General features: G+C 41.5%; 1 protein-coding gene across 50 annotated transcripts in view; it reads left to right on the forward strand.

The window, feature by feature from the left end:
* Positions 1 to 27,823, forward strand: part of LOC307218615 (uncharacterized protein) — a 70,689-nt gene that overhangs the window by 31,386 nt on the left and 11,480 nt on the right. For 5 of the 50 annotated variants that reach the window (XR_013840019.1, XM_079981112.1, XM_079981116.1 and 2 more), the window contains 34 exons: positions 1,310 to 1,345; positions 2,115 to 2,150; positions 2,363 to 2,401; positions 4,504 to 4,557; positions 5,188 to 5,226; positions 5,713 to 5,757; positions 7,128 to 7,160; positions 8,089 to 8,130; positions 8,262 to 8,303; positions 9,427 to 9,495; positions 10,441 to 10,476; positions 11,785 to 11,826; positions 12,961 to 12,999; positions 14,889 to 14,921; positions 15,903 to 15,929; positions 16,693 to 16,725; positions 17,057 to 17,083; positions 17,244 to 17,285; positions 17,583 to 17,621; positions 18,610 to 18,651; positions 18,856 to 18,897; positions 19,062 to 19,097; positions 19,456 to 19,527; positions 20,154 to 20,198; positions 21,056 to 21,088; positions 21,676 to 21,708; positions 22,376 to 22,408; positions 22,605 to 22,643; positions 22,805 to 22,849; positions 24,286 to 24,402; positions 26,665 to 26,703; positions 26,838 to 26,876; positions 26,984 to 27,013; positions 27,680 to 27,718. Coding sequence is in view for 49 of the 50 variants with exons in the window: in XM_079981112.1 (XP_079837238.1) it covers positions 1,310 to 1,345; positions 2,115 to 2,150; positions 2,363 to 2,401; positions 4,504 to 4,557; positions 5,188 to 5,226; positions 5,713 to 5,757; positions 7,128 to 7,160; positions 8,089 to 8,130; positions 8,262 to 8,303; positions 9,427 to 9,495; positions 10,441 to 10,476; positions 11,785 to 11,826; positions 12,961 to 12,999; positions 14,889 to 14,921; positions 15,903 to 15,929; positions 16,693 to 16,725; positions 17,057 to 17,083; positions 17,244 to 17,285; positions 17,583 to 17,621; positions 18,610 to 18,651; positions 18,856 to 18,897; positions 19,062 to 19,097; positions 19,456 to 19,527; positions 20,154 to 20,198; positions 21,056 to 21,088; positions 21,676 to 21,708; positions 22,376 to 22,408; positions 22,605 to 22,643; positions 22,805 to 22,849; positions 24,286 to 24,402; positions 26,665 to 26,703; positions 26,838 to 26,876; positions 26,984 to 27,013; positions 27,680 to 27,718 (1,437 nt within the window). In the remaining variant the exon portion in view is untranslated. Of the gene's footprint in view, positions 1 to 196; positions 233 to 1,309; positions 1,346 to 2,114; positions 2,151 to 2,362; positions 2,402 to 4,503; positions 4,558 to 5,187; positions 5,227 to 5,712; positions 5,758 to 7,127; positions 7,161 to 8,088; positions 8,131 to 8,261; positions 8,304 to 9,426; positions 9,496 to 10,440; positions 10,477 to 11,784; positions 11,827 to 12,960; positions 13,000 to 14,888; positions 14,922 to 15,902; positions 15,930 to 16,692; positions 16,726 to 17,056; positions 17,084 to 17,243; positions 17,286 to 17,582; positions 17,622 to 18,609; positions 18,652 to 18,855; positions 18,898 to 19,061; positions 19,098 to 19,455; positions 19,528 to 20,153; positions 20,227 to 20,456; positions 20,558 to 21,055; positions 21,089 to 21,675; positions 21,730 to 21,980; positions 22,083 to 22,375; positions 22,409 to 22,604; positions 22,644 to 22,804; positions 22,850 to 24,285; positions 24,403 to 26,664; positions 26,704 to 26,837; positions 26,877 to 26,983; positions 27,014 to 27,679; positions 27,719 to 27,823 lie in introns of those variants that run through there. The other 45 variants (XM_079981123.1, XM_079981117.1, XM_079981113.1 and 42 more) reach the window with 44 other exon arrangements.

Raw genomic sequence — 27,823 nt, forward strand, 5'->3', positions numbered from 1 at the left:
ATGCTAGTATTAGACAGTCTACTCTAGGCGTGGGGAAACATTTTCAGCCCGGGGTCCACATTCTCATCTGGGAAGCCTTCTGAGGGCCACACGCCAGCTCACAGAGATTTAGAAAATAAAATTAAAAATAATATAGAAAGTATCATTGTGCAGATATCTTAAAGTAATCCTTCTGTAACGAATGTTTTCTCTGCAGAGTGGCTCATATGGCAGCGGCAACAAATTTGGACAGGTAAAAAGACTTTTAATAGCATATCCTAGTTGTGGGGAACCTTTTTCAGTCTTGAGGGCCACCTTCCCTTCTGGGCAACCTTCTGAGGGCCACATGCCAGATGTCATAGATTAGTTGAACACAGAGGAATAGTGGGAGGAACTAGCCAGGGAACCCCCAAGGAAGAAGACTCAGAGCCCAGGGATTGGTGGTGGGATGACAAAGAGTAGTCAGAGGGAGACGACTGGGAGGAGGAGGTGTCAGAAGATGAGGAGGTAACAGGATTTAGTGAGCAGGAAGAGGCTGTGGTAGAGGGAAGTTCAGAAGTAGGAGCAGAAGCAGGAAAGGAGGAAGGCCAAGAGGTAGAGATGAGTCCGGCTGGTGAAGAGGCACGGGCGTCTCCGTCTCCTGCTGCGACAAACTCCCGTCCCCCTGAACCAGAAGAGGCATGAAAAGGGCAGCGGAGAGGTTTGCTCCATGTAGGCACAGTCTCAGATTGCTTGGGCAAAGCTTTGGAGGGGATGGTACTTAGATGGCTATGGAGAGGCAGGGACCTTCAGTCTTGGCAGCTGATTATTCATGTAGTAAGACCACTGGGAATGAGCTGCTCTGCTCATTAGGCCTGACATTCAGCCGAGTCTGTGGAGGTTGTATTTTAGGTAATAAAAAGTTAACGCCATCTTTGAACTGTGTGGTATTGACTGGCAGGCTCTTGTGAAACCAGCAGAGTTACAAGAAATAAAATTTAAAATAATTGAGAAAATAGTTTGGTGCGGATATATTAAAGTAATCCTTCTGTAATAAATGTTTTCTCTGCAGAGTGGATCATACAGTGGTGGCAGCAATCAATACGGACAGGTAAAAGCACTTTTAATAGACAGTTTATAGAGTATATAATACATATGCTAGTAATAGACAGTCTACTCTAGATGTGGGGGAACTTTTTCAGCCCAGGGGCCACATTCTCATCTGGGAAGCCTTCTGAGGGCCACACGCCAGCCCACAGAGATTTAGGAAATAAAATTAAAAATAATATAGAAAGTATCTTTGTGCAGATATCTTAAAGTAATCCTTCTGTAACGAATGTTTTCTCTGCAGAGTGGCTCATATGGCAGCGGCAACAAATTTGGACAGGTAAAAAGACTTTTAATAGACAGCATACCCTAGTTCTGGGGAACCTTTTTCAGTCTTGAGGGCCACCTTCCATTCTGGACAACCTTCCGAGGGCCATACGCCAGATGTAATGGACTTGTTGGACACAGAGGAATGGTGGAAGGAACGAGCCGGGGAACCCCCAAGGGAAGAAGACTTGGAGCCATTAATATGCAGGTTAAAGAGTATATATGTGCTAGTAATAGACAGTATACGCCAGGTCTGGGGAACCTTTTTCATCGTGAGGGCATAAAAAGTGCATTATCTAAAATGTTCCATCTATGCTAACATCCATCTTCTCCACTTTCTGTTAAACAATATTTCTTTTAAGCCAAGGTGTCAGAAATCATTCATTTCTTTTCCCCATGAAAAGTCCAAGATTGTTATTATTGATAAATGCCAACCATATTATTTCTTTTGACTTTACCTCCCTTAATTCCCACTACCATTACTCCATATTGAGTAAATTCTTCCGTCCATGTCCATTTAAAAATCTCTCCACTGCGATCACATATTGGGCGAATATTCCATATTTTTTTTCTTATTATATATCCTTTAGTTCATGCCCATTCCGTATGTTCAAATTCCACTCCCTGGTGTATTTCCATTTCCTGTTGTGTTTATGATAGTACCCTGATCTCCTTTAGGACCTTCTATTTTTTATTTTTCCAGCCTTAGAAACAATATATAGAAAGTAGGTTTGTACATATATATTAAAGTAATTCTTCTAAAATAAATGTTGTCTCTGCAGAGTGGCTCATATGGCAGCAGCAACCAATTTGGACAGGTAAAAACACTTGTAATATACCATTTATAGAGTATATAATATATGTGCTAGTAATAAACAGTATACACAAGGGGGGGGGGGCTTTTTCAGCCTGAGAACCGCATTTCCTTCTGAGCAGTCTTCTGAGGGCCACATGCCAGCACACACAAACAGAAAATAAAATAAGAGTGAGATAGGAAGTAACCCTCTTGCAATAAATGTTTTCTGTACAGGGTGGGTCATACGGTGGCGGCAGCAGCCAATTTGGACAGGTAATTTATATCTATCTATCTATCTATCTGTCTGTCTCTCTATCTCCATAAAATTTTTATTTTCTTTAACCTGCTTCTGAATATAGAAAGTACAGTCATACCTCAGGTTGAATGTGCTTCAGGTTGAACGCTTTCAGGTTGCGCTCCGCAGCAACCCAGAAGTAACGGAGCACATTACTTCCGGGTTTCGCCTCTCGTGCATGCACAGACGCTCAAAATGACGTCATGCGCATGCGTGGAAGCGGCAAAACGCAACCCGCGCACGCGCCGTCGCATCTTACGTTCTATTCAGGATGCAAACGGGGCTCCGGAACGGAGCTTAGATTGTGTACACAGCATAAATGTGGGGTGCTGTGTCACCCCATAGAAGACATCCATTCACTTTGAATGCTGGTTGGAGAACAGGACTCTGTGTCTGTCTGTGGTCTTTCATTGTGTGTGACTGTGTTTTATATCTGTCTGCGCACACGCGCACACACACACACACACACACACACACAGAGGGTTATAGTTCGCATCCAACACTACTGTGGGGTTCTTAGGCTGCGTACCCACCATACATGTATAGGACCCCCGCCTCAACAATTCTGGGAGTTTCACAGACCTGCAATTCCCAGCTCCCTTAACAAACTACATTTCCAAGGACTGTGGTGGTGAGGGTGAATGTGTGGTGTGTACAGACTCATAAGCTGTAGGTTTTAAAGGTGGGGTAGACAGAGAAACAAAGGTGGACCAACCAGCTCATCTAGTGCCCTGTTAGGTTGTGCGAAAGCAGAACTGTGCCCATGCCCTCCTCCTCTGCCCTGTTCTCATTTGCCTGTTTTAATTTACTGATTTCCAGTTACAATTCAGCAGATTACATAGCTCTGCAAGGGCAGAAATACAGTGGTGGGCTGGCATAGTTTCTTCCCTAGTTTTTTTGGGGGGGCGGGGGCATGTCAGGGAACGAGGAAAGGCTGAGGATTTTCGGAATCCATGACTGTAAGATGCATTCAAGGACGGTGACCCAGACCAAGTTATTTAGAGTAAGGTTACCAGACATCCCCATTTCCCGGGGACAGTCCCCAGATTTACAAATCTGTCCCCGACAAAATCAATCTATTTAGTAGGAAATATTTAGGAAATAGTAGGAAATATTTAGTAGGAAGTTGAAAAGTGTCCCCGGATTCATTGGAAAAACCCTGGTTACCTTAATTTAGAGCAAACTATAACCCACCGGGAAGCGGGTGGCACTGTGGGTTAAACCACAGAGCCTAGGACTTGCCAATCAGAAGGTCGGCGGTTCGAATCCCCGCGACGGGGTGAGCTCCTGTTGCTTGGTCCCAGCTCCTGCCAACCTAGCAGTTCAAAAGCACGTCAAAGTGCAAGCAGGTACTGTTCCGGTGGGAAGGTAAACGGTGTTTCCGTACGCTGCTCTGGTTCGCCAGAAGCGGCTTAGTCATGCTGACCACATGACCCAGAAGCTGTACTCCAGCTCCCTTGGCCAATAAAGTGAGATGAGCGCCGCAACCCCAGAGTCGGTCACGACTGGACCTAATGCTCAGGGGTCCCTTTACCTTTACCTATAACCCACCTTAAGCATGAGAAAACTCCACCAGAAATCTATGGGATGTAGCCAACTAAAGTAGGCCCGGTGAAATCAATGGACCTACCAGTAAATGAATCCTAATCCATTAATGTCAGTGGTTCTGATCTGGGTAGTATCCAACCATGGTCATACTCAATCTCTTCTGTTGCCTTGAGGCTCAGTTCCTAGAACTCCTGAGCTTTTGTGCTCCGGACTGGAGCACATGAAACGCAGACTGGGTGCTTTCTCCTGATTTGTTCTTGGCATGCTCTCTTTCTCCTCTGTCATTATGGCAGTTCTGACCTAACATCAATGAAGATAACCATGGTTCTGGGCAGGGAGATCTTCCTCTCCAAATGTAGATCTCTCTCTCTTTCTCTGTCCTCAAAGAGGGAGATCCACTCTATCCTAGTGCCTCTTCCAGATACCATATTATTGCAGGGCTGGTGCAGATGTATTAAATCAAGCTGGTATCTCAGCAGAAAAATCTGTTTTTTAAAAAAATAACAATAATAATAAACTGTATCCTCTGCAGGGTGGAACATACGGCAGTAGCAGCAGCAGCAGCAGCAGCACCCAATATGGAAAGGTAAAAACACTTTAAAAATACACATGATAGAGGGCTTGGTCAATCGATCAATCTCATCTTTTGTCAACCATCCATTACAGAGAGACCAAAATATGAAATAATAACAAAGTTCAGCCTCTGTAGAACCAGTTAATAAATATCAAAACTGACAGGTTAGGAAATAACAAACATAGCATGTCTAAGAGATATTACAACCTTCAGATATATTTTCCCCCTGTCGGTAATAAATTTATTGAACACCTCAATAAAGATACTCAGAAGGGTCTCTAAAGATCAAGTGATTTTTTTTCTTTCTTTAATGCTTTGTATATATATATATATCCCTTGACACTTGAGATGTCTATTTTCAGAGTCCACCTTATTTAAGTTGTTTTACACACTGTTTTTAATACTGTGTTTTCATATTGATTTTTTTAAAATATTGTAAACATCCCTGGGGCCTAAGGGTGAAGGGTGGATAATTAATAATACCAGTAACACTTGCTAATGTGCAAAGTATACACAGAGATCCAGAAAATAAAATGCAAATAAGTATCTCTGCTTATTTCTGCTCCCAAATAGAGGAAGTAGCTTTGTGCAGATAGGTTAAGGTAATCCTTTGTTAAATAAGACGTATTTTTTTCTGTACAGGGTGGATCATTTGGTGGTGGCAGCAGTCAGTACGGACAGGTAAAACATTGTTTTAATATTATAGCATATGTGCAGATTATTCCATGGTATCGCCTGCAGAGAGATGGGGATATCAAGCCTATACTTAGGTTGGAACTAGAGATACACTTCTGCTTTGCCAAGGAAAAAGGCACGCTCAGCCCTGAAGGACAGGAAAAATATACACAGGTAGAAGATGCAAAGAAGTCATGAAAACCAACAGGTGCCCACATTCTCCCAGTAAATACTGCCGGTGCCCCATCAGTTCAGGAACTGGGCTGGTGATGACCATCTACATGTACCCAAACATGGAGGGACACACATCACACACACAACATGCAAGATATGGGACAGTGCCCCCCCTCCATCTCCCCCAGTGACAGAGCCGGCAACAAACCTCTGGTGTTCCTTGGTGTGCAGCCTTCAGTTCCAGGCTCCTTAACCCATGATATTTATGCAGTTTTTCTCATGGTAAATAATTGGGTTCCTTATTTTACTTTTTGGCAGGGATCGCAGACTGGTGGACGTTACGGCAATATCATTTGCGATCAGGTAAGAGTAGCCCTTCTGCGTTGCACCTTACACTTGGCATGTGATGTGCTGATTATCCCCAGGAGATAACATTTCACTTGTTTCTGAAATGAAATCCTAAAGGGATACTCTCACAGTTTTTCCCCCCTTCAAAGTTTTTTTTTAAGCGTAGTCATCTTGCTCAATTACCTTTTCTACTTTGCTGAACTCAACTCATTTAAAAAATAAATAAATCATAAGCATGAATATTATTTTGTCTGAAATCTTCTACTTCACATTCTTCAAACAGTATTTTCGATATTATAAGGTGATACAACTGAAACTAGAATTTAAAAAAGCTGGTAAGTCATTACATTTGTCTTGCAGTGCATTACATTTGTACAAAATGATTATACAGGATGAAATTAGTGCTTTTTTCCTGATTAATTCGCTGGGCTAAAGGAAAGGCAGGAGAAAATAAGACATTTGACTAGGGAAAGCCATTTTCACAACTCTTTGTGTTTCTAATATCTGTACTTCAACTTTTAAAACCCACATGGAATCTGATATAAAAATGGCTGTCTTCTGCTTTCTCTCACATTTTAACGAACAGCATCCCCTAGTGGCACATTTCAGATTGACAAACATTCCTAGGTCTAAACAAAATAATAAAAAAAAATCCTTGCAGTAGCATCTTAAAGACCAACTAAGTTAGTTCTTGGTATGAGCTTTCGTGTGCATAGCTGTGATGGCAGATAGCTGTGATGAGCCTGTTGACAACTCTTAACGACTGCAATAGGTCTTACAGGAAAAATCTATTGCAGTCGTTAAGAGTCGTCAACAGGCTCATCACAGCTATCTGCCAATCACCCAATCCCACCACCCTTCTGAGTAATACCCCTCCCCACCTTCTCACTATATAGAAGGGTCTGGTGACTTCTGTTTCAGTGTATCTGAAGAAGTGTGCAAGCACACGAAAGCTCATACCAAGAACTAACTTAGTTGGTCTTTAAGGTGCTACTGGAAGGAATTTTTTTTGTTTTGACTATGGCAGACCAACACGGCTACCTATCTGTAACTGATTCCTAGGTCTGTTGATGATATACACTTTTATCACTTTTCTACCTATATATCTTGGTGGTTTCCACCACGGAATCCTGTTTCATGAAAGTACTGACAGTTATCCACTAAAGCCCATTAAACCCTTAAAGAACTACAGTTCCTTAAAATTCCCTGGAGGAGGGGATGCTAAACCATTTCAGTTAGTACTATTGATGCATTCCTAGCATCGCTTCGGGCGAGGCGGGGGACGGGGACGAACACCTTATATTTAGATATTACAAATTAGTCTCTTGGTTCTGTTTTTCAAAATATATAAAATATATAACAATTTACTATTTCCCCCTCTGCAGGGTGATGCCTCTACTTATGGAGGAAAAGCTGTGGTAAGAGTAAAATATATATATATATTTCATTTGTAATATTTTAAAATATCAGTTTAGGCATTGCCTGACGCGGGTGGCGCTGTGGGTTAAACCACAGAGCCTAGGACTTGCCAATCAGAAGGTTGGCAGTTCGAATCCCCACGACGGGGTGAGCTCCCGTTCCTTGGTCCCTGCTCCTGCCAACCTATCAGTTCGAAAGCACGTCAAAGTGCAAGTAGATAAATAGGTACCTCTCCGGCGGGAAGGTAAATGGCGTTTCCGTGCGCTGCTCTGGTTCGCCATTAGCGGCTTAGTCATGCTGGCCACATGACCCGGAAGCTGTACGCCGGCTCCCTCGGCCAGTAAAGCAAGATAAGCGTCGCAATCCCAGAGTCGGCCACGACTGGACCTAATGGTCAGGGGTCCCTTTACCTTTATGTTGAATTAGGGGGCCACACATTATCCTTTGAATCGGAAGAATATGACTCTCAGATTTGAACCCTATAATCATCGCTCATGCTCAAGAACCTAAGACTTGACTAACAAATATTCTAGAGTAGGCAACTGTTACAGGCTGTTTCAAAATGCAGCCCACGAAGGAAGTGATAATTCAAATCTTGATATGGCTGCACTACTAAATGGAACCTAATACCATAAATTTTCTATAGCCTTCCAGGTATGAGAGAAAGCTGGCTGGCTTTCCTTATTATATCACGAGGCTGCTGCACAATTGCACAGTTGTGGCGCTAGCAATTTCCATTGATCTATTGCATTTGGACCATTGTACCTTTCATATTGCCTTGGGCATGAGGAATGTCAGGGACCTGGCTGGAGGGCTGAGTTCAGCTTCCACCTTCATGGATCACAAATCAAGTGGGCATTGTTTTAATTTTAAAAAAATAAAAAAGCTTCCTGTTTTCATTTCATTCTATGCCACTTATCTCGACAGAGCTCAGCAAACTGTAGAGGCAGAAGGGACGTAGCAGCTCAAGTAAGTACTCTTTGGTTTCCACATGTTGGATTTGCTCCAAATATGCTTCTAAAGAGCATATTTGTGCAAACAAAGCCACAGAAGGATTCATTCAGCATCTGCTAACTTGGGTTTATGTTTTCCCCTTACAGGAGGCATTCACAGCTTTCATCAGAAAGATTCAGGAAAAACGAGTAAGCACTACCCGTTACCATAATCTCAGTTTTAACTCTTAAAAGAGTCAGCAGGATTGGATTTTATTGGCAGCACTGGCTCATATGCTCTTGAAATTGTATAAATATATGTAGCTGTATCAACAGGATGCAGGATTCTTTGCCAGCTTTGAGGTCAAGAGAATAAATGCTTTCAAAAACTGTTTCAGGAAGTAGATAACTGCACACGGGTTCATGTACATTAGCAGAGAGTTTTAGTCATACATTTTTGACCCTTCATGTTGGGTCATGGTGTGATTGTGGTATTTGTAAACTGCCTGGTTCTAGCTACCCATGGTATTCTCTGTGGTGTTGTGTACCTAGGCACTTTTCCTATTGTAATATTATTATAATTTTTATTTGACTTGTATATTTGTCATCTCTGTATAGTCCAAGCCTTCATCCCAGAAGTTCATGTTTTCCTGCAAGAGATATAGTAATGGCATCAGACCAAGGCAGTTTTAACTGGTCCTTGCTAGTTTTACCAAATGATAATAAAGCAGAACTTTCAGCCAAATAGAAAAGAAAAAACAGTTATTCCATAATTTTGTATTACCTCTCTCTCTCTCTCTCGTCTTTGATGTTGTATGTTTCATTTTTTATATGCAAATATACATATTTGTACAATATGCTCTTCCTGAGGATGTGCTCTGTAAGCAGAAAGACCTCACTAGTAGATGGCGCCAACTTTATTGTGGAGCCTGAACACTCATGGGTGAATTGGCCAGTTTGTGTGGCAAAATATATCAGTCTTTTGAGCTAGGTTAAGTTGAGAAAGAGAAATGCGGTGAGCTTCTTAACTGCAGAGATTTGAACCCAGCTCTTTCACATCTAGTGGAGGGAAGTCAACCTTCCCACTGCTGTTGATCCTCCCTTATAATGCACTGCAGACAAGAGTGTTGGGTGTGTTTCAAGGTGTATGCTATGTTTATACAGAGTAATGCAGAGGCCCTGCAGGCCTACCTAAAACAATATTTTGTAAAATGCAGGTGTTCCTCAGTGATATGGAAAGGTTCCCTGAACATAGGAATGTTGAAGAGCACTGCTCTCAGCTAGAAGCATAAATGTTATCTAAAACTAATGTTTTCTTTCCTTACTTCCCAAGGCACTTCCGGTAATCAGAAAGGCACGAAGTGTGCAGAGCACTCTCACCAGAAAGACTCGGAGCGAAAAAGTAAGTGCTACTTGTATATATCCTAGAATTCTAGAGTTGGACGGGATCACAACAATCGCTCTAGTCCAACCCCCTGCAGTGCAGGAATCTTTTGCCCAACATGGGACTCGAACCCACAACCCTGACCATGGAAGGAAAAGCTGTGGCATATTTCCAGCCAGGTGGTGTGTGTTGGCTTCCTCCCATTCTCCTTTGCACTATCTTTCAAATCCTTTTTGTTTGTTGTTTTAACGTTCAGCTCAGGGAGATTGTAGAGATTGCTGCAGAAAGCCCATCCCGTTCAATCTTCTCTGCCAATCCAAATATATATTTTTAAAAAAAATAGTTGGAAGATATGCTCCAGTACCGATTTCTTTCTATGCTCCTCCCACCCAGCCTGAATTACTGGAATAAAATATTATGTTGAGAGCAGAACTCCTAATCGGCTTTGTCCTCCAACACTCATTCAGAGATGGGGAAGATCCAAGAAGAGCTTTTTCAAAATTTGATCCCTTGTTATATCTCTGCCCCCGCAACGGGGTGAGCTCCCGTTGCTCGGTCCCTGGCTCCTGCCAACCTAGCAGTTCGAAAGCACGTCAAAGTGCAAGTAGATAAATAGGTACCGCTCCGGCGGGAAGGTAAATGGCGTTTCCGTGCACTGCTCTGGTTTGCCAGAAGCAGCTTAGTCATGCTGGCCACATGACCCGGAAGCTGTATGCCGGCTCCCTCGGCCAGTAAAGTGAGATAAGCACCGCAACCCCAGAGTAGGTCACGACTGGACCCAATGGTCAGGGGTCCCTTTACCTTTACCTATATCTCTGCAGTTCTTTCTGAGCTTCAGGTGGCCCACATCATATTTTGCGAAGTGGCTAACCAAACTCTTAGTATGGTACACAATAGTTTGCTTGGTGTTCATTCAGATAAAAGCAAGACATTAAACTTTCCCTTGTCTCTCTCTCTCTGCAGGCTCGCGCTCTGATCAGAGCAGCTCGGAGTGAAAAAGTAAGAACTTCCTGACACCATTTTCTTCATTTTGACTCTTCAGCACCTGTTGTATTTGCTAGTGCCAAAATTAATTGTTTGTACTGTAGAGGTGTTAAAATAAAGTGCAGGAAATAGCTTTACCTTTGAAGCTAACACATCGCTTGCCTAGCAAGAGGCAGGAAGAAACAAGACTCTCTCGCTGCAGACTGGTGGAGCGTTATAACATTTACAAATCAAGAAGGAACAGGGTGACCTGTACCTGTGGTATTTCGGAACATGTGCCTGGTCTAACTAATGCATATCTCTGAATGTACCTTTTTACATGATGTAACCTTTCTCTGATAACACTCAGCTTTCTCCTGTGTTTCCATGCTTCCACCCGCAAAAGACATATTTAGGTTTATGTTTCAATTTTTGTGTCATATGTGTGTTACTGTACTCAGTTGAATAATCTCAATAAACAAATTACAAATAAAATAAAAGAAGAAGTGTTGTTTGGGCTGCATGAGGAGAGCTAAATGCAGCCCTACGGTGTAGTTAATGGAAGAAATGATTTGGGCCTTATTTCAGACAGGTCTTCGTCAAAAAAAGCCTTATTGACTCAGCACTGCCTGCTTAAAACCTACATAAATATAATTGTCCACTGAGCTTCTGTTTGCAGCAGACTGGAGGGGAGCTTTCCCCCCAAACCAGACAGCTCTTAATGGCAAAGAAAAAGCACATGTGTCTAAATAAGCACATCAAATAAACCAGAAGATGTTTCCTGAAAACTTCTAGGATTATTTATACCAACTTTATACAATGTGTGTCTATATATCGGGGTAGTGAACCCCTTTCCATCAATGGTCCAGATTCAATTATGGCCAACCCTTCATGATCCACCTTTCACAGGTGGGTGGAACCACCTATCTGTCAATCACCCAGCATCATATATTATCAGGTGCAAAGCAGCGCTGAACGCAAGCCATGTTTGCAAAGGAAAAATCTGGAGCCTGCTCTTACCAACAAACAATTTAGACCCCAGGCTCCTGATTGTTCCTTTGCAAACATGGCTTGCGTTGAGCACCGTTGAAATTTGGCATCAAATGCAAGGTACATTGTCAATTCTCGAATGAATACAATGTCTGCTGAAAGCAGCACAACTTGCTTTTTCATTTCCTTTGTAACATTGGTGCTGCCTTTCCACTGATTGGGCTCTCAAACTTCTATAGCTTTGAAAAGCCAGTGAACAGGCAGATTTTCCTCTTTTGCCTCGTTTCGTTTATTTAAGCTGTTGCTGAGGCAAGCAAATAACTCTGCTTTCTGAAATTTCTGGCTTTGTTACAGAATGAAACCTCTAATCCACCAAGTATCAATACCTATGGCCAGGTAAGGACATCCACTCCCATCAAATCTTCATTGAAACATACTAGCTATGACTTGAAATGAGGCCATTGTACATCTCTTGTGCCTGCCCAGTCTGTGTGGTGTGGCGCTACATGCGAAGAGCTCACTAAGAGACAAATGGAGATACAATTGGGCACATGTGTGTTGCAGCTAGGAAATCAGCCATGCACACTTCCTTCCCTGAGGAAATTTCTTCATCTCACCATAAAGACCATTGGTAAACAAGTTGGGAACTATACTAACTGCTGCTCAGGCAAGCTAGAACCTGCTTTGAGGCATTAATAACCAGGGTTTGGAGCAGAGAAAATCATGCCGGCCTATTTGTTATAGAGGAGGACCGGTTACCAAAATCGGCATCCTCTCAGACTGCAGTATTAGGAGTTTTCAAGGACTTGCAAACAACTGGTGCATTTTTTAATGACTGTTTTTTCAGTGGGCAGCAGAACCACCCACCCACCCACTACGTTGTATCAGGCTTTTGAAATTCCTCTTCATTTCAAAAGTGGTTTGCCTTGCAACATGGTAGGCTCCTGTCCAAGAAACAGAACTCCCCTCAGAGAGTAAAAATGGTTTGCAGATCTAGGGGATGAAAGGAAGAAGAACGAACCAGGCAGCTAAAGATCCAAATGTCAATGCTCAGCAGTTCACCTGAGACAGACTTGTTCCTCTTTCTCATCCTTTGGACAGTGAATTCCTATGAAAACAGATATGTCATGCCCCTGAGCAATTTTGTGTCCCAGAGGAAGTAGAAGCAGCCCCAATGTCGTTGCATTGTAGTATTTTATGTAAGATGCTTTGAGGGTACTTCTCGATCAAAGGGTGGGATAGAAATTACGTAAGTAAATAAATAACCTCTACAGTCTCTGGCTCCTGACTACAGTGGTCCTTTTAATTAATTTCCCCAGATATTACTAATTTAGCTTTCACTTTAGTACATACCCTACACAATCCTGTCAGACTTTCTTGACGTTTCTGTATTTCAGTCACATCAGACTGTTTGGTTCTTATTGTATATCCTAATGGCCATAGAGTAATTCTTTGTAAAGTTTTTAAATATTTTGATAATTACATTACAGAAATACATGGCGTTTATTTATTATTTTGCATCTTTCACAGGGCGAAAGCTTTTATAATAACGAAAACCATAATGTACAGGTAAGAATTTTCCCCTTGTAGATCAATTTGATAAGATGGTCCTTCAAACAACTCTGATCCAAGAGTAATTACCACTAACTTTCTATAGTTTTCTGGTGTTCATACAAAGACAGTGAGAGCAAGTAACTCTCCAGGGAGTATATACTTTCCTATTGAAAGTGGGGAAAAATCAAGGGTTCTTTATGCTTTTAATCAGGACGTGGCATAAATTTAGGAATTTTAATGAAATCGTTAATCTCATGCAAAAGAAAACGAAAAGAAACTCAACAAAAAAATGTAAAATGATCTTCCAAAACACAATTTGGGCTTAAAAATAAAATAAAATCTGAACCCACGGGAAAAGATTTATGTAAGAAATATGAAGCACCAGAGTTTATTTGGAAATATACTCAGTGCATGTAGTCCAAATGAATATATTCTTCTTTAGGATTCCATTATGAAAAAAATGCAAATCTGGTTCTGAAAGGGAAAGCTAGTTACAGCAAATAAGCTGGAAAATGCAGCACTCTTAGAGCATTTTAAAAGTGGTGGGCTGGCATAGTTTATTACTTAGTATAGGTAATTTATTGATAATAATATATATTGTCTTCAGTTCATTGCTTTGCATTTGAGTTGCAAATCTGGGCTCACCCTGTGACTGCAGGATGCAATATGGGCTATCTTTTTCCCCTGTTCTTTCTGTCTTCACCCAATAACTTACATTGCTTCATATTGTTTATACAGGCACAATGCTAGAAAGTTAAAAACAGAAATTTCTGGATTGTAACATGAGCTCTTAAGTTGTACAAAGGTGCCTCCAGGTGCACTTTTGGGTGTATATTGTTGGTTATATAGGATAGCACTTATGACATAATGAAAATCAGGTCAACGCTGGTGGGGAAATCCCATCTGTTTCAACAGCTGCTAGCAGGAAGATTGATTATGGCATAGGCTGCTTCCTGACATTCTAGCTTCCAGGGGGAATAACTTTCACTGGTCAGCAGCAAATCTTAGGGTCTTCCACCTACATTGTACAACAGCATGATAATCTTGTAAAGACAAATTATGGCACTGTTGCTCATATATATATATATATATATATATAGTCACATATCGCTATTCACAAAAAAAATCAAAGTGGTTTACAACAATTGTGCATAAAACCATTCAATCGAAAACATATAAAATTAAAATAAAAACAGAAATCAGCTATACATTGTGGAAAGATTTGTTTTTAATTATTAAAAATTATTAAATAAGCCTGACAGAATAGAAACATTTTCAGCAGGCATTTGAAAGTTGAAACCGAAGGCGCCTGCTAAATCTGTGCTGGTATAGTATAGTATTCCATAATACCGGGCCGATTACATTAAAGGCTCGGTTCCTTTTTTTCTGTCGAATGAGCCTCACCAACTCAGGCCACAACTGACAACGTCCCTGCAGTTGATCTCTGCGACTGTGCTGGGGCTGAGGTGCTCCTAAATTGTTCAGGGCTTTGTAAAATAATACAAGGCCCTTGAACCTTGCTCAGGAGTAGAAGAGCAACCATTGCACACGCATTAACAATTGTGGCAAATGTTGTCGGCCAGATGTCCCTGTCAGTAATCTGGCCATTGCATTCTACACCAGCTGGAACGTCTGAACCAGGCCCAGGGACAGCCCCACACAGAGCGCATAGCAGTAATCCAGCCTCGAGGTTACTAACACATGGACCACAGTGTGTGCATCAACCTATAAACATCTGCCTTAAATACTTCAAAATTCAAATTATGTTTACTAATGCTGGAGCTTGGTGCGATGAAATAATTAAACACATGCAGCAAGCAGCACTTTGAACAGTTAAGTGCAGATAGAAGAATGAACTGTATATTGAGATGCTATTTGTTTTTAATTCACTTTGTCCTTTATAGGATGGATCATTTGTGGCTTATGCCAATAGGCAGGTAAGCAAATTTGATGGGACCTTGTTCAACTGTTTCTTGTATCCAAACGTTAATGGGAGAGTGAGGAGACTTCAGTTTTTATTCCTTCTTTCAATTGCTCCCCCCCCCCCCCAATTCCTGGTCAATTTCCTCTCTGGTCATTTTTCATCCTTACGGCTTTCGGTTTCTCCAATCCTCAATTTCCTTGCCTCACTACCTTTTATTGACAACCAGCCTCTTTCTGACACTCAGTGGCGTAGCGTGGGTTGTCAGCACCCGGTGCAAGGCAAGTAATTTGCGCCCCCTAACCCGTGGATTTGCGCCCCCTAACCCCCAGATGTTGCGCCCGGTGCGGCCGGCCCCCCCTGCACCCCCCACGCTACGCTGCTGCTGACACTTGGGCAACTGTAGTTCCTTTTCTTCTGCATTTCAAAGAAAATCTTAAGATTATCCCGAGTGACTTCCCTGTGCATTTGTTTCAGGCTTTTGCTCAGTTCATATCCTGCCCTTCATCGGTTTCACCAGTTATAGGGCGAGCTGCATCTCAATACACATAATTTCATACAATAAATTTTTAAATAAGTGGCAGGACAATCCAAGCCCTGGCTGGGCAGGGGTGGAACACGACAGGGTGTGGGGCCATTGCCACCACATTCACATCCCTATCGCTCAAGACAAATTGTTGCCCCAGCCTAGAGGTGGCACAGCAATTGGGCCTGACGCCATCAAGCAACAGCATCAGAAAACAGAAATCAATTTAACCTCAGAAATTCAGTAGGTGGATTTTCCCCCAGATGCTGATGCAACATTGGGGCTATCCCATGTAGGAATAGATTATGACTTAAATCCTTTTCAAAATTTACACATGTTACTTAAAATGTGGCAGAAGTGTCCATAGAATCTTGCAGCTCCCATTTTATCGATATAAACTTACGGGAAAGCGAATTGCATTTCATCTGACTTCTTACAACAAAAATGGAGCTAACTTTTGTATTTTTACAGGGAGAATGTTTTTGTCCTGGTGCACAGGTAACTATTTTTCTTTACTGTTCCCAAACTGGTTGTCTCATGTGATTTCATTTAGACTTCATTTAGCATTGTTGTAGGTTGGAGGGAGTGGGTGGCGCTGTGATCTAAACCACTTGGGCTTGCTGATCGGAAGGTCGGCGGTTCGAATCCCCGCAATGGAGTCAGCTCCCGTTGCTCTGTCCCTGCTGCTGCCAACCTAGCAGTTCAAAAGCACACCAGTGCAAGTAGATAAATGCGTACTGCTGTGGCGGGAAGGTAAATGGCATTTCCATGTGCTCTGGCTTCCGTCACGGTGTCCTGTTGTGCCAGAAGCGGTTTAGTCATGCTGGCCACATGACCCAGAAAGCTGTCTGTGGACAAACAGCGGCTCCCTTAGCCTGAAAGTGACATGAGCGCCACAACCCCATAGTCCCTTTGACTGGACTTAACCATCCAGGGGTCCTTTACCTTAACTTTTACCCAGTTATAGGTAATAGGACATCTGGTTCACACAAGATTACTTTTCCTGGTCATGGGGTAGGGAAGACAATAAATAGGAAAGCTACTCTTTCTTCCTCTGTGGTGACACAGGTCTGGCAAGGCAGTTGCTGACTTTAGTCTGTCCCTCCCCCCCCCCCCCCCCCCCACTTTTGGGATTGCTCATCCCATGTAAAGTAGATACTTTTACATTTATCAGTATTTCCACAGTGCAGACCTATTAAAGTGATATAGCATCTTTAGCAATTGGGTTTTGTTGTTGTTGAAGTCATTGTTTTCTGCGCAGGGTGGTGGATCGTATGGCAGTCAATATGGACAGGTAAAAACTCTTTTTTGATACTTAGCATATATGAAATGCATCATGTAGTAATACTATACACTAAGATTTTAAAAACGCATGGGAAAATGGGTTTTATGGGTGATATCCAGCATCAGTCATACTCTTGGCAGACCCATTGAAGTCAACGGACTTAAGCATCTTCAGTCAATTAATATTAATGGGTCTACTTGGAGTATGACTTAGTAAGATATTCCTCTGCTTTTTTGCTGCTCCTGAACATTAAAAAATAGTTTAGTGTGCCTATATTAGTGTAATACAACAGATCATCAAGAACCTTTTTGAAGTATGGATTGTTTGTTTTTTCCTACAGGGTGGATCATATGGTGGTGGCAGCCAGGTAATAACTTTTAATAAATAGCAAGAACTTTTAATAGGCATTACAACTAGCACACCCAGAGATATTAAAAGTGTTTCTGATTATTCCTGCTTCTGAATGTAGAAAGCAATATGGTTTTTTTCCAGCAACATTTTTTTTACAATAACTATTTTCTTTACAGGGTGGACGGTTCGGATATGGCAGCAGCAGCCAATATGGACAGGTAAAAGCACTTTTAATTTATAGTACGTACAGAGTATATACTGCACCATGGCTTGCATCCAGCTAAGTCATATTCAGAGTAAGCCCGCTGAAATTATTCAACATCAGTTAACTATGACTAACTTTATTTCAGTGGTTCTGCTCTGAGTATGATTTAGCCAGATACAACACCATGGTAAATATACAGTATATGCAGAGACGTGAAAATAAAACCTGTTTAATGCTTATTTTGCTCTAAAAATTGAGAGTTGCTTAGGGCAGATACATGAATGTATTTTTTAAAATGTCTCCTGCACAGGGAGGAACGTACGGGGGCAGCAGCAGCCAATATGGGCAGGTAAAAACTCTTTTAACATACAGTGTATAAGTAATGGAGAGTGTGGCGCTGTGGTCTAAACCACAGAACCTAGGACTTGCTGATCAGAAGGTCGGTGGTTTAAATCCCCATAACGGAGTGAGCTCCCGTTGCTCTGTCCCAGCTCCTGCCAACCTAGCAGTTTGAAAGCATGCCAGTGCAAGTAGATAAATAAGTACCACTGCGGCAGGAAGGTAGACGGTGTTTCCGTGCACTCTGGTTTCCGTCACGGTATTCCGTTGCACCAGAAGCGGCTTGGTCATGCTGGCCACATGACCCGGAAAGCTGAGAAAGCAAGATGAGCGCTGCAACCCCATAGTCATTTGACTGGACTGAACTATCCAGGGGTCCTTTACCTTTTTACCTTCACTATTTGTAATATATATGAGGTCTTACATGGTATACATATTTTTATTATTACTCTGATCCTCCACATAAAAGTAGCTTAGAATTCAATCCTAAATTGAATTGGAATAGTGATGGAATAGCCACCACTTCCATACCCTGCCAGCTTGTGCTGGCCCAAGTAGATGGTGTTGGGGTGTGATTTTCTTTTTGGCTAGGTGGGTGTTTTGTTTTTAATCCCCACTTCCCCAGTCCGAATGGGAAATGGGCAGGAGATAAGTAAGGCCAGCTCCATGCTAACAGAGGGTAAGAGCTCAATTCAGGAGCCCATCTGGCAAATGAAGAGGCCTTGGATCAAGGGAGCCCAAGGCCACCTTTGTCTCTCCCCTGCTGAATCTCTGTTTGGAGTCCTAATGCCAGCAAAATAAGGCACAGCCGTTTCTGTATGACCATGGAGGAACATAACAGGGAATAACAGGAACTCCCATGTCCTTTGCTGCCCAAGTTCATCTCTAGCAAAGGAGACAAACCTGCACTCCTTCCTAACCCCATTTAGCCAGTGGTAGGATTGTACTGCACATGTGCTAAGGTAATATTATTAAGGTAATAATTGTTTTCTGTTCAGGGTGGACAGAGTGGATCCTATGGTGGCAGCCAATATGGACAGGTAAAAATCATTTTGTTATCTAGTATATGTAATATAGATAGATGATGATAGATAGATAGATGATAGAATAGATATATATAGTAATAAACGATGTGCTATTATATAGATAAAAGTTTAGTGGGTTTTTTCTGCCTTTGAATATAGGAAATTAGTTGAGATATATTAAAGTAATCCTTTTCCAATTTATAATTGTTTTCTGTTCAGGGTGGACAGAGTGGATCTTATGGTGGCAGCCAATATGGACAGGTAAAAAGTATTTTGTTAGTGTGTGTGTGTGTGTGTATTGTAATACACAGTGTGCTATTATATAGATAAAAGTTTAGTGGGGGGTTTTCTGTCTTTGAATATAGGAAGCTAGTTGAGATGTATTAAAATAATCATTTTTCAATTTATAATTGTTTTCTGTTCAGGGTGGATCATACGGCAGCAGCAACCAATATGGACAGGTAAATGTTATTTTGTAATATAGCATATGGAGAAACAGACAGAGAGAAAGAGAGTATTATGAGAAAAAAAATTATGCTTATTTCCTGTTCTGGTTATAGAAAGTAGCTGAGTGCAGATATATTTCAGCAATATAGTGTTTCAGCATCAGAGAATATTTCTTGCAATAGCTGTTTTCTGGACAGTGGGATCATATGGGGACAACTGCCAATATGGTTGTTTGTTTCTCCTATATTTCCCCCCAGCTTTGACTATTTATCTACAGTTTATTTATTATGCAGTTATATTGAGCTTGCATATTTTTTTTAAAAAAATGGTTGTAATAAGTAGTAATAAGTAATAAGACTTTTTCAAATACAGGGTGGATCATATGGTTATGGTCATCCATATGGACAGGGTGGATCATATGGTGGTAGCAGTCAATATGGACAGGTAAAAGAATTATACATGCATGTAATATACAATGTACATGTCATTATGGCATTATCTGTGCTCTGGTAAGAGCCAGGCTAGACTATTGGTTGTTACATTATTTGTCATTTGAAAGCTTTTTAGAAACTTCACTTAAATTCAGAACATGGTATCAAGATTATTAATGCTGGTCTGAACATATTTTATCCATCTCTAGCTAACAGTTCGTTAGTTTGTTGGTTTCTGGGCACCACTAAATGTGGTGATTTTCCTCTAAATAGCTTAAGACTAGGCTATTGAAGGAGCATTTTTTCCCTCCTATGTTCTTGCATAATCCTTAAGATCTGGCCCTTTTTTATGAGGTGGGTGGTAACTAGAGAGAAATCCATGAGGTGTTAACTCGTAGCAGGCATTTGGACTAGGAGACCTTTGATGTCCATTCCATTAACTTGAATGACAATAATGTTAAGCTGAATTCACGGCACTGGAATTCCTGTCTTTTCTCCAGCTAGATCAACCAAGGCAGTTTCTTAGCAAATACCAGAAAGAAATGGATCCCGATTAGTTGCACAATGTGTGTTAAGCATATGGTACTATGGCATCTCAAAGAAACAATCTTTTTTTGAAGTAACATGTTTTCTGTTCAGGGTGGACAGAGTGGATCATACGGGAGCAGCAACCAATACGGACAGGTAAATGTGTGTGTATATATATATATATGTTGTTGTTGTTGTTTAGTCGTTTAGTCGTGTCCGACTCTTCGTGACCCCATGGACCAGAGAACGCCAGGCATTCCTGTCCTCCACTGCCCCCCACAGCTTGGTCAGACTCATGCTGGTAACCTCGAAAACACTATCCAACCATCTCGTCCTCTGTCGCCCCCTTCTCCTTGTGCCCTCCATCTTTCCCAACATCAGGGTCTTCTCCAGGGAGTCTTCTCTTCTCATGAGGTGGCCAAAGTAATCTCTACAGATGTTCTTCGGCCTTGGGTCTCCAGACACTGGATTCCAGCTCCCATCATCTGCAGCAAGCATAACCAATGGCCATGAATTATGGGAGTAATACTCCAGCAACATCTGGAGACATTGTCTATACCAGTGTTTCCCAACCTTGGGTCTCCAGCTGTTTTTGGACTACAACTCCCATCATCCTTAGCTAGCAAGACCAGTGGTCAGGGATGAAAGGAATTGTTGTCCAAAAACACTGGTCTATACCGTAGTGTTAGATAGTATGCACAAAGATCGTATCTTATCGTAAAAGTCAAAACAAAATAAAAAAAATCCTTCCAGTAGCACCTTAAAGACCAACTAAGTTAGTTCTTGGTATGAGCTTTCGTGTGCATGCACACTTCTTCAGATATCTTCAGATATCTTCTTCAGATATCTTCAGATATCTTCAGATATCGTAAAAGTGTTATGCTTATTTCTTATCGTAAAAGTGTTATGCTTATTTCTGTTCCACAATACCGAAAGTAGCTTAGTGTCAGATATACTAATATAATGTGGTATTGCACCAACCTTATCTGAAGTAGTAATTGTTTTCTGTTCAGGGTGGATCATATGGCGGCAGCAGCAGCGGACAGGTAAGAACTATGTTAATATATACAGTGGTACCTCGGGTTACATACGCTTCAGTTTACATACGCTTCAGGTTACAGACTCTGCTAACCCAGAAATAGTACCTCGTGTTAAGAACTTTGCTTCAGGATGAGAACAGAAATCGTGCTCCAGCGGCACGGTGGCAGCAGGAGGCCCCATTAGCTAAAGTGGTGCTTCAGGTTAAGAACAGTTTCAGGTTAAGAATGGACCTCCAGAACGAATTACCGTATTTTTCGCTCTATAACATGCACCCGACCATAACACGCACGTAGTTTTGAGAGGAGGAAGATCCGTAGGCATGCCACCCGTAGGCATTCCCTCCATAACACGCACAGACATTTCCCCTTACTTTTTAGGAGGAAAAAAGTGAGCGTTATGGTGCAAAAAATACGGTAAGTATTTAACCCGAGGTACCACTGTAAATGAAATATCTGACATAGTAATATTACACACACACACATGCTATGCTTATTTTGCTCTTAAATCTTGAAAATATCTTGGAGAAGGTTTGCTATTTTTAAATAATAATAATGATGATGATGATGATAATAAATAAGCATTTTCTTCCCAGGGTGGATCATATGGCAGCGGCAGCAGCGGACAGGTAAGAACTATGTTAATAGATACAGTGGTACCTCTGGATACGAACGGGATCCGTTCCTGAGCCCCATTCGCACCCTGAAGTAAAAGTAAGATGTGACTGCGCATGTGCGTGGGTTGCGTTTCACCGCTTCCGCGCATGAGCGTGACGTCATTTTAAGCGTCTGGGCATGCGCAAGCGGTGGAACCCAGAAGTAACGTGCTCTGTTACCTCCGGGTAACCACGGAGCGCAACCCGAAAATACTTAACTTGAAGCTACTTAAACCTGAGATATGACTGTAAATGAAATATCTGACATAGTAATATTACACACACACACACACAAACATATGTGCTATGCTTATTTTGCTCTTAAATCTTGAAAATATCTTAGGGAAGGTTTGCTATTCTTAAACAATAATAATGATAATAATAATGAAATAATAATAATAATAATGATAATAATAATAATAATAATAATAATAAAGCATTTTCTCCCCAGATAAATGAAATACCTGCCATTGCAATATTACACACACACACACACACACACACACACACACACACAGACTATGCTTATTTTGCTCTTAAATCTTGAAAATATCTCAGTGAGGGTTTGCTATTCTTAAATAATAATGATGATGATGATGATGATGATGATGATGATGATAAATAAGTATTTTCTCCCCAGGGTGGATCATATGGCAGCGGCAGCAGCGGACAGGTAAGAACTATATTAATAGATAAATGAAATGCCTGCCATAGTAATATTACACACACACACACACACACACACACACACACACAATGCTTATTTTGCTCTTAAATCTTGAAAATATCTTAGAGAAGGTTTGCTATTCTTAAATAATAATAATAATAATAATAATAATAATAATAATAATAAAGCATTTTCTCCCCAGGGTGGATCTTATGGCAGTGGCAGCAGTCAGTATGGACAGGTAAAAACTCATTTAATGTATGTATATTAAGTAACATATGCCTTAGCATAAACACAGCTATAAAAAATAAATAAAAGTAAACATTTATATGCTAATTTCTGCTCCTGATAATAGAAAGCAGCCATAAAAAGTAGCTATTGTAATTAATGTTTCCCATGCAGGGTGGACAGAGTGGCTCATACGGTGGAGGCAGCCAATATGGGCAGGTAAAAACAAATTCATAAAGTAGCATACATAGATGTGGGATAGATGATAGATAGATAGATAGATAGATAGATAGATAGATAGATGATAGATAGATGATAGACAGATAGATAGATAGATAGACAGATAGATAGATGATAGATTAGATAGATAGATAGATAGACAGATAGATAGATAGATACATAGATGATAGATGATAGATAGATGATAGATGATAGATAGATGATAGATGACAGATAGATAGATAGATAGATAGATAGATGATAGATAGATAGATAGATAGATGATAGATGATAGATAGATAGATAGATAGATGATAGATAGATAGATAGATGCTAGATAGATGATAGATAGATAGATGATGATAGATAGATAGATAGATAGATAGATGATAGATAGATAGATAGATAGATAGATAGATAGATAGATAGATAGATATCTCAAGGTGGCAGAGGGCCATCTGGACTTCACCTTCTGTAGATGGAAGGTTTTCTTGTGCCCACAAAGCTTTCTGATCCATTGGATGAATCTGGTAGAAGTTGGGGGGGGTGACTTTCTGCCACTTCCTCCCTCTCCCTGCTCCCCCCCCCCATCCTTCCATGCTGTCCTGGATGAAGACACTGACACCCTCCAGAACAGTGTGGCACTGAGGGCTACAGCGGGAGGTGCAAAATTAGCCTCCCCATCCATGATAGGAGAGAAGCCTGGATCCAATCCATACATAAGGAGACAAAAGTGTGGGTTGCCTTGAATGGTGCCATCTACTGGGAGATAACTTTGCCAGTTTCCTTCCCTCTATGCACAAGGGACGCGGGTGGTGCTGTGGGTTAAACCATAGAGCCTTGGACTTGCCGATCAGAAGGTTGGCAGTTCGAATCCGCGTGAGCTCCCGTTGCTCGGTCCCTGCTCCTGCCAACCTAGCAGTTCGAAAGCACGTCAAGGTGCAAGTAGATAAATAGGTACCACTCCAGCGGGAAGATAAACCAGTGCGCTGCTCTGGTTCGCCAGAAGCGGCTTAGTCATGCTGGCCACATGACCCGGAAGCTGTACACCAGCTCCCTTGGCCAATAAAGCGAGATGAGCTCTGCAACCCCAGAGTCGGTCATGACTGGACCTAATGGTCAGGGGTCCCTTTACCTTTACCTTTTTCCTCTATGCAGGTCCCCAGCAGCCCTTGGAGATTTTTTCCAGAGGCTCCTGGGACCTTCCAGAAGAGATTTTCAGGAGGTGCTGGAGACTGGAGGAGGCGAAATCTGCAAAATTTGCCAGTAGTGAATGGATGCCTCCCATTGAATCAAGAGTACTAGCAGGGCCAAGAAGATTTTCTGCTTATTTCTGCTTAGAGAGTGGCTTGCTGTAGATTTTTTTATATGGTAATATGGTGCATCAGTGACAAACCATCTTTTTAAAAAAATAATAATAATTGTTTTCTGGACAGGGTGGCTCATACGGTGGCGGCAGCAATCAGTATGGGCAGAGTGGATCATATGGCGGCAGCAGCAGCAGCCAGTATGGGCAGGGTGGATCGTACGGCAGTGGCAGCCAATATGGAAAGGTAAAAAATCTTTCCCATTTATAATTCTCTTACCATTGACAGTGAATGCGCCTTTATAATTGGAACATTGGCTCCTCCTTAGTACAGGTTTGGTCCATGAGTATTTGGAATTTGAATAGAAGGCTTTTTCTTTAGTCCCAGAAAGAATATTCCAATGTAATCATGCTTTAAATATACTTCTAAGATGCGATCATCTTTTAATGTGTGGAGCTGAGACATGCATTTGAGAAATCTTTCCAAGGGTCTTGAAAACTGGTGTTCTCCTGTTTATCAGAATGTGTTCACAGATCAGTCTAATAACCGTTAGGAACCATTATGATAACTGCGAAATAGTAACAAAATACTATGCTGCAGTTTTCCAAATCTGGTCAGCCGAGTCTGCATATTAAGCAAATCTGCCGGCTATGCAAATCAAGAGGAAAAAATGCAGTGACATCAGACACAAGAAAGAAAGAAAGAAAGAAAGAAAGAAAGAAAGAAAGAAAGAAGGAGATCTCAAAATTATTCTCTCTCTCTTTCTCTCTCTCTGTGTGTGTGTGTGTGTGTGTGTGTAAAATGTCCAGTGCATTTTGGCAAAAGCTTTTTTCAAGGGCACTGAAGGAACTATGAAAGAGAAATAAATAAATATTTTTTATTTATACCCCGTCCTTCCCAGTTCAGAAAACCAGGCTCAGGGCGGCTAACAACAAATTTAAAACACTTAATTGTGATACAACCAGAAACAGCATAAAATGTGAATAACAATAAATTCCAAGTTCAAAAATCAATTTGGGGGGAAATCCATCCAATAAACATTAGATAGTCACCAGGGCTAACTGGCTAAATTAGTCCTATTTGGGCCAGTGCGGAGGCCAGGGGAGAATTAGCTGTGGGGTCCCAGAGCAGGTAATCTTCATAAAAAGGGGAGGGGGAGGGAAGAGAGGGGAATAAAAGATCAGGCTAAATTCAAATTGAAAGCCAGGTGGAATAGCTCTGTCTTACAGGCCCGACGGAAGGAGGTTAAATCCTGCAGGGCCCTAGTCTCATGGGACAAAGCATTCCATCAGGTCGGAGCCATCACTGAGAAGGCCCTGGCCCTGGTGGAGGATAATCTGACTTCCTTAGGGCCCGGGACCTCTAAACTATGATTATTCATGGACCTTAAGGTCCTCTGCGGGGCATACCAGGAGAGGCGGTCCCGTAAATACGAGGGCCCTAAGAAAAGAAAGAAAGAAAGAAAGAAAGAAAGAAAGAAAGAAAGAAAGAAAGATTATATATTATATACATAGTCACTCATAATTAAAGAATCCGGTTTTTAAAAAGTTAATGGAGGAAAGTAGAATCTTGGATTAGGGGAGCCAAAATGTAAAGTTGCATTGGAGTTCAATGTCTGGGGGAGAAGAATCTTGATTTAGGACGAAGGGGAGACAAAGGGATTGGTATCCACGGGATTACTTCAAGCATCGGAAATTCAGGACCAGGCTTGGAAATCATAAGATTGTATGAGATACTTTGCCTTAAGCTGACTTATTTTTAGAAGCCTATTAAAATCTAGGAAGCGGAGAAGTTGGGCAGCTTCCCTTCAGATAGATTATAAAAAAGAGCAAATACGTTGACAAGGAGGAGATTGTAAATTGCTTCTTGCATTGCTTTGTAATAATAATAATAATTGGGCGGCTTCCAACTGAATATTAAAAACAGTACAGCATCAGACATTAAAAACTTCCCTAAAGAGGGCTGCCTTCAGTTGTCTTTTAAAAGTAAAATAGTTGTTTATTGCTTTGACATCTGCTGCGAGGGCGTTCCACAGGGCAGGCACCACTACCGAGAAGGCCCTCTGCCTGGTTCCCTGTAACCTTACTTCTCGCAATGAGGGGACCGCCAGAAGGCCCTCAGCGCTCGATCTCAGTGTCCAGGCTGAACAATGGGGGTGGAGACGCTCCTTCAGAATCTGGCCAAAACTTGGACAAGCAGGCCATATAGCAACCTTATTTATATCTTTAAAGATACCCTATCACACACTAGATGCACATGCGTACTGCGGTCAGAAAAATCAGCAATCGGAGCAGTCAGCTGTTCAGAAGGACTGCAGGTGGTAGTAGATTTAGTCTCTTTCTCATGAGCCATAGGAAAGGAACTCTGGATGCAAAGCAAATTGGTGCTGCTCTCATCCAGCATTAGAGACGCATGCAGCAGGGTCAGAATACAGACGTTTACCTGTTTCCAAAGAAGCGTACCGCAAAGTATCAGGAGCAGAAACAATCAATTCCTAATTTTTTGCAGAACAACTCTTCCTCAGGAGGCAGCCAGCCTGGTGGAAAGGTAAGAATTTGGCAACTAGCTGGATTGAGGTATAGACGTTCTATTATTTCCAAAAGAAATCTAAACCACCCAAAGATTGCTTGGTTGTTGCTTTTTAAAAGGAACAGAAACAAACACTTCCTATTCTTTTACAGAACTCGACTTCTTCAGGAGGCAGTCAGTCTGTTGGACAGGTAAGAAATTAACATGCAGAAAGGGGGGGGGGAGAGAAACCACACAAAGAGAAATCGGTATCTTGCCATATTAGCACAGAAATTGATTGCTTGTGTATTGCTTTTAGGGGTCCTCAGGAGGAAGCCAGTCTGGACAGGTAATGGTTACTTAAAATATTAACATTTCATAAATTTGCTGTAATAGTTTGTAAATTTGCTTAGATATTTTGTGAATTTGCTGCAGTATTTTAGAGCAGATGTGCAATTTGTCATTTGCCTGCTCTGCGAGTAAACAGATGATCACATTGTGGCTCTTGTCTGCATCTCTTATCCCCTTTATTTTATTTATTACATAAATATATTGACTTTTTTCCATGGTGAAATTCAAGGCATCAGACATATATAGGGCTCCCAGATGGTCTATGGAGACACTGACTAGGCTCAGATCAGCTTAACTTTAGCAAGGTTGCTGTATCATGTGTCTCCATCCCAAAGCCAGTGTCAACCACGAATGAGGCCAATCAGCTTCCATTTAACTTTGTTTCTTAACCAGGATTTGAAGCCGATTAATGATGGGCCGCTGGACCACAGACCATCATCGTTCTCCCCTGATTCCTTTACCAAACTTTTTCCACATTTAATGCCTTAGGAGTCAGTTCATATTAACCTAACCCTCCGCAATCAAGGCTTTTTCCAGTCTGTGTTGACTGTGTAATGGCCACTTTATTTTATCATAAAGCTTTATTATCATATTCCGCATACTGTATAAAAATCAGAAAGCCATTGCTATATATATGACCTGTGTTTTCACTGTATAATTACAGGGTTCAGCATCCCCTTCAGGAAGCCAGCAGGGTAGTCCGGTAAGCATTTCCCCCTCACACAATTGATACTGTCATTACTGGATGCTATTGGTAGACTCTTGTGTAGTGATAGATAGACAAGCTTAGAACATGAAAGCCTGTTGG

This window comes from Podarcis cretensis, assembly GCF_951804945.1.
Source record: "Podarcis cretensis genome assembly, chromosome: 6".
Lineage (NCBI taxonomy): Eukaryota > Metazoa > Chordata > Lepidosauria > Squamata > Lacertidae > Podarcis > Podarcis cretensis.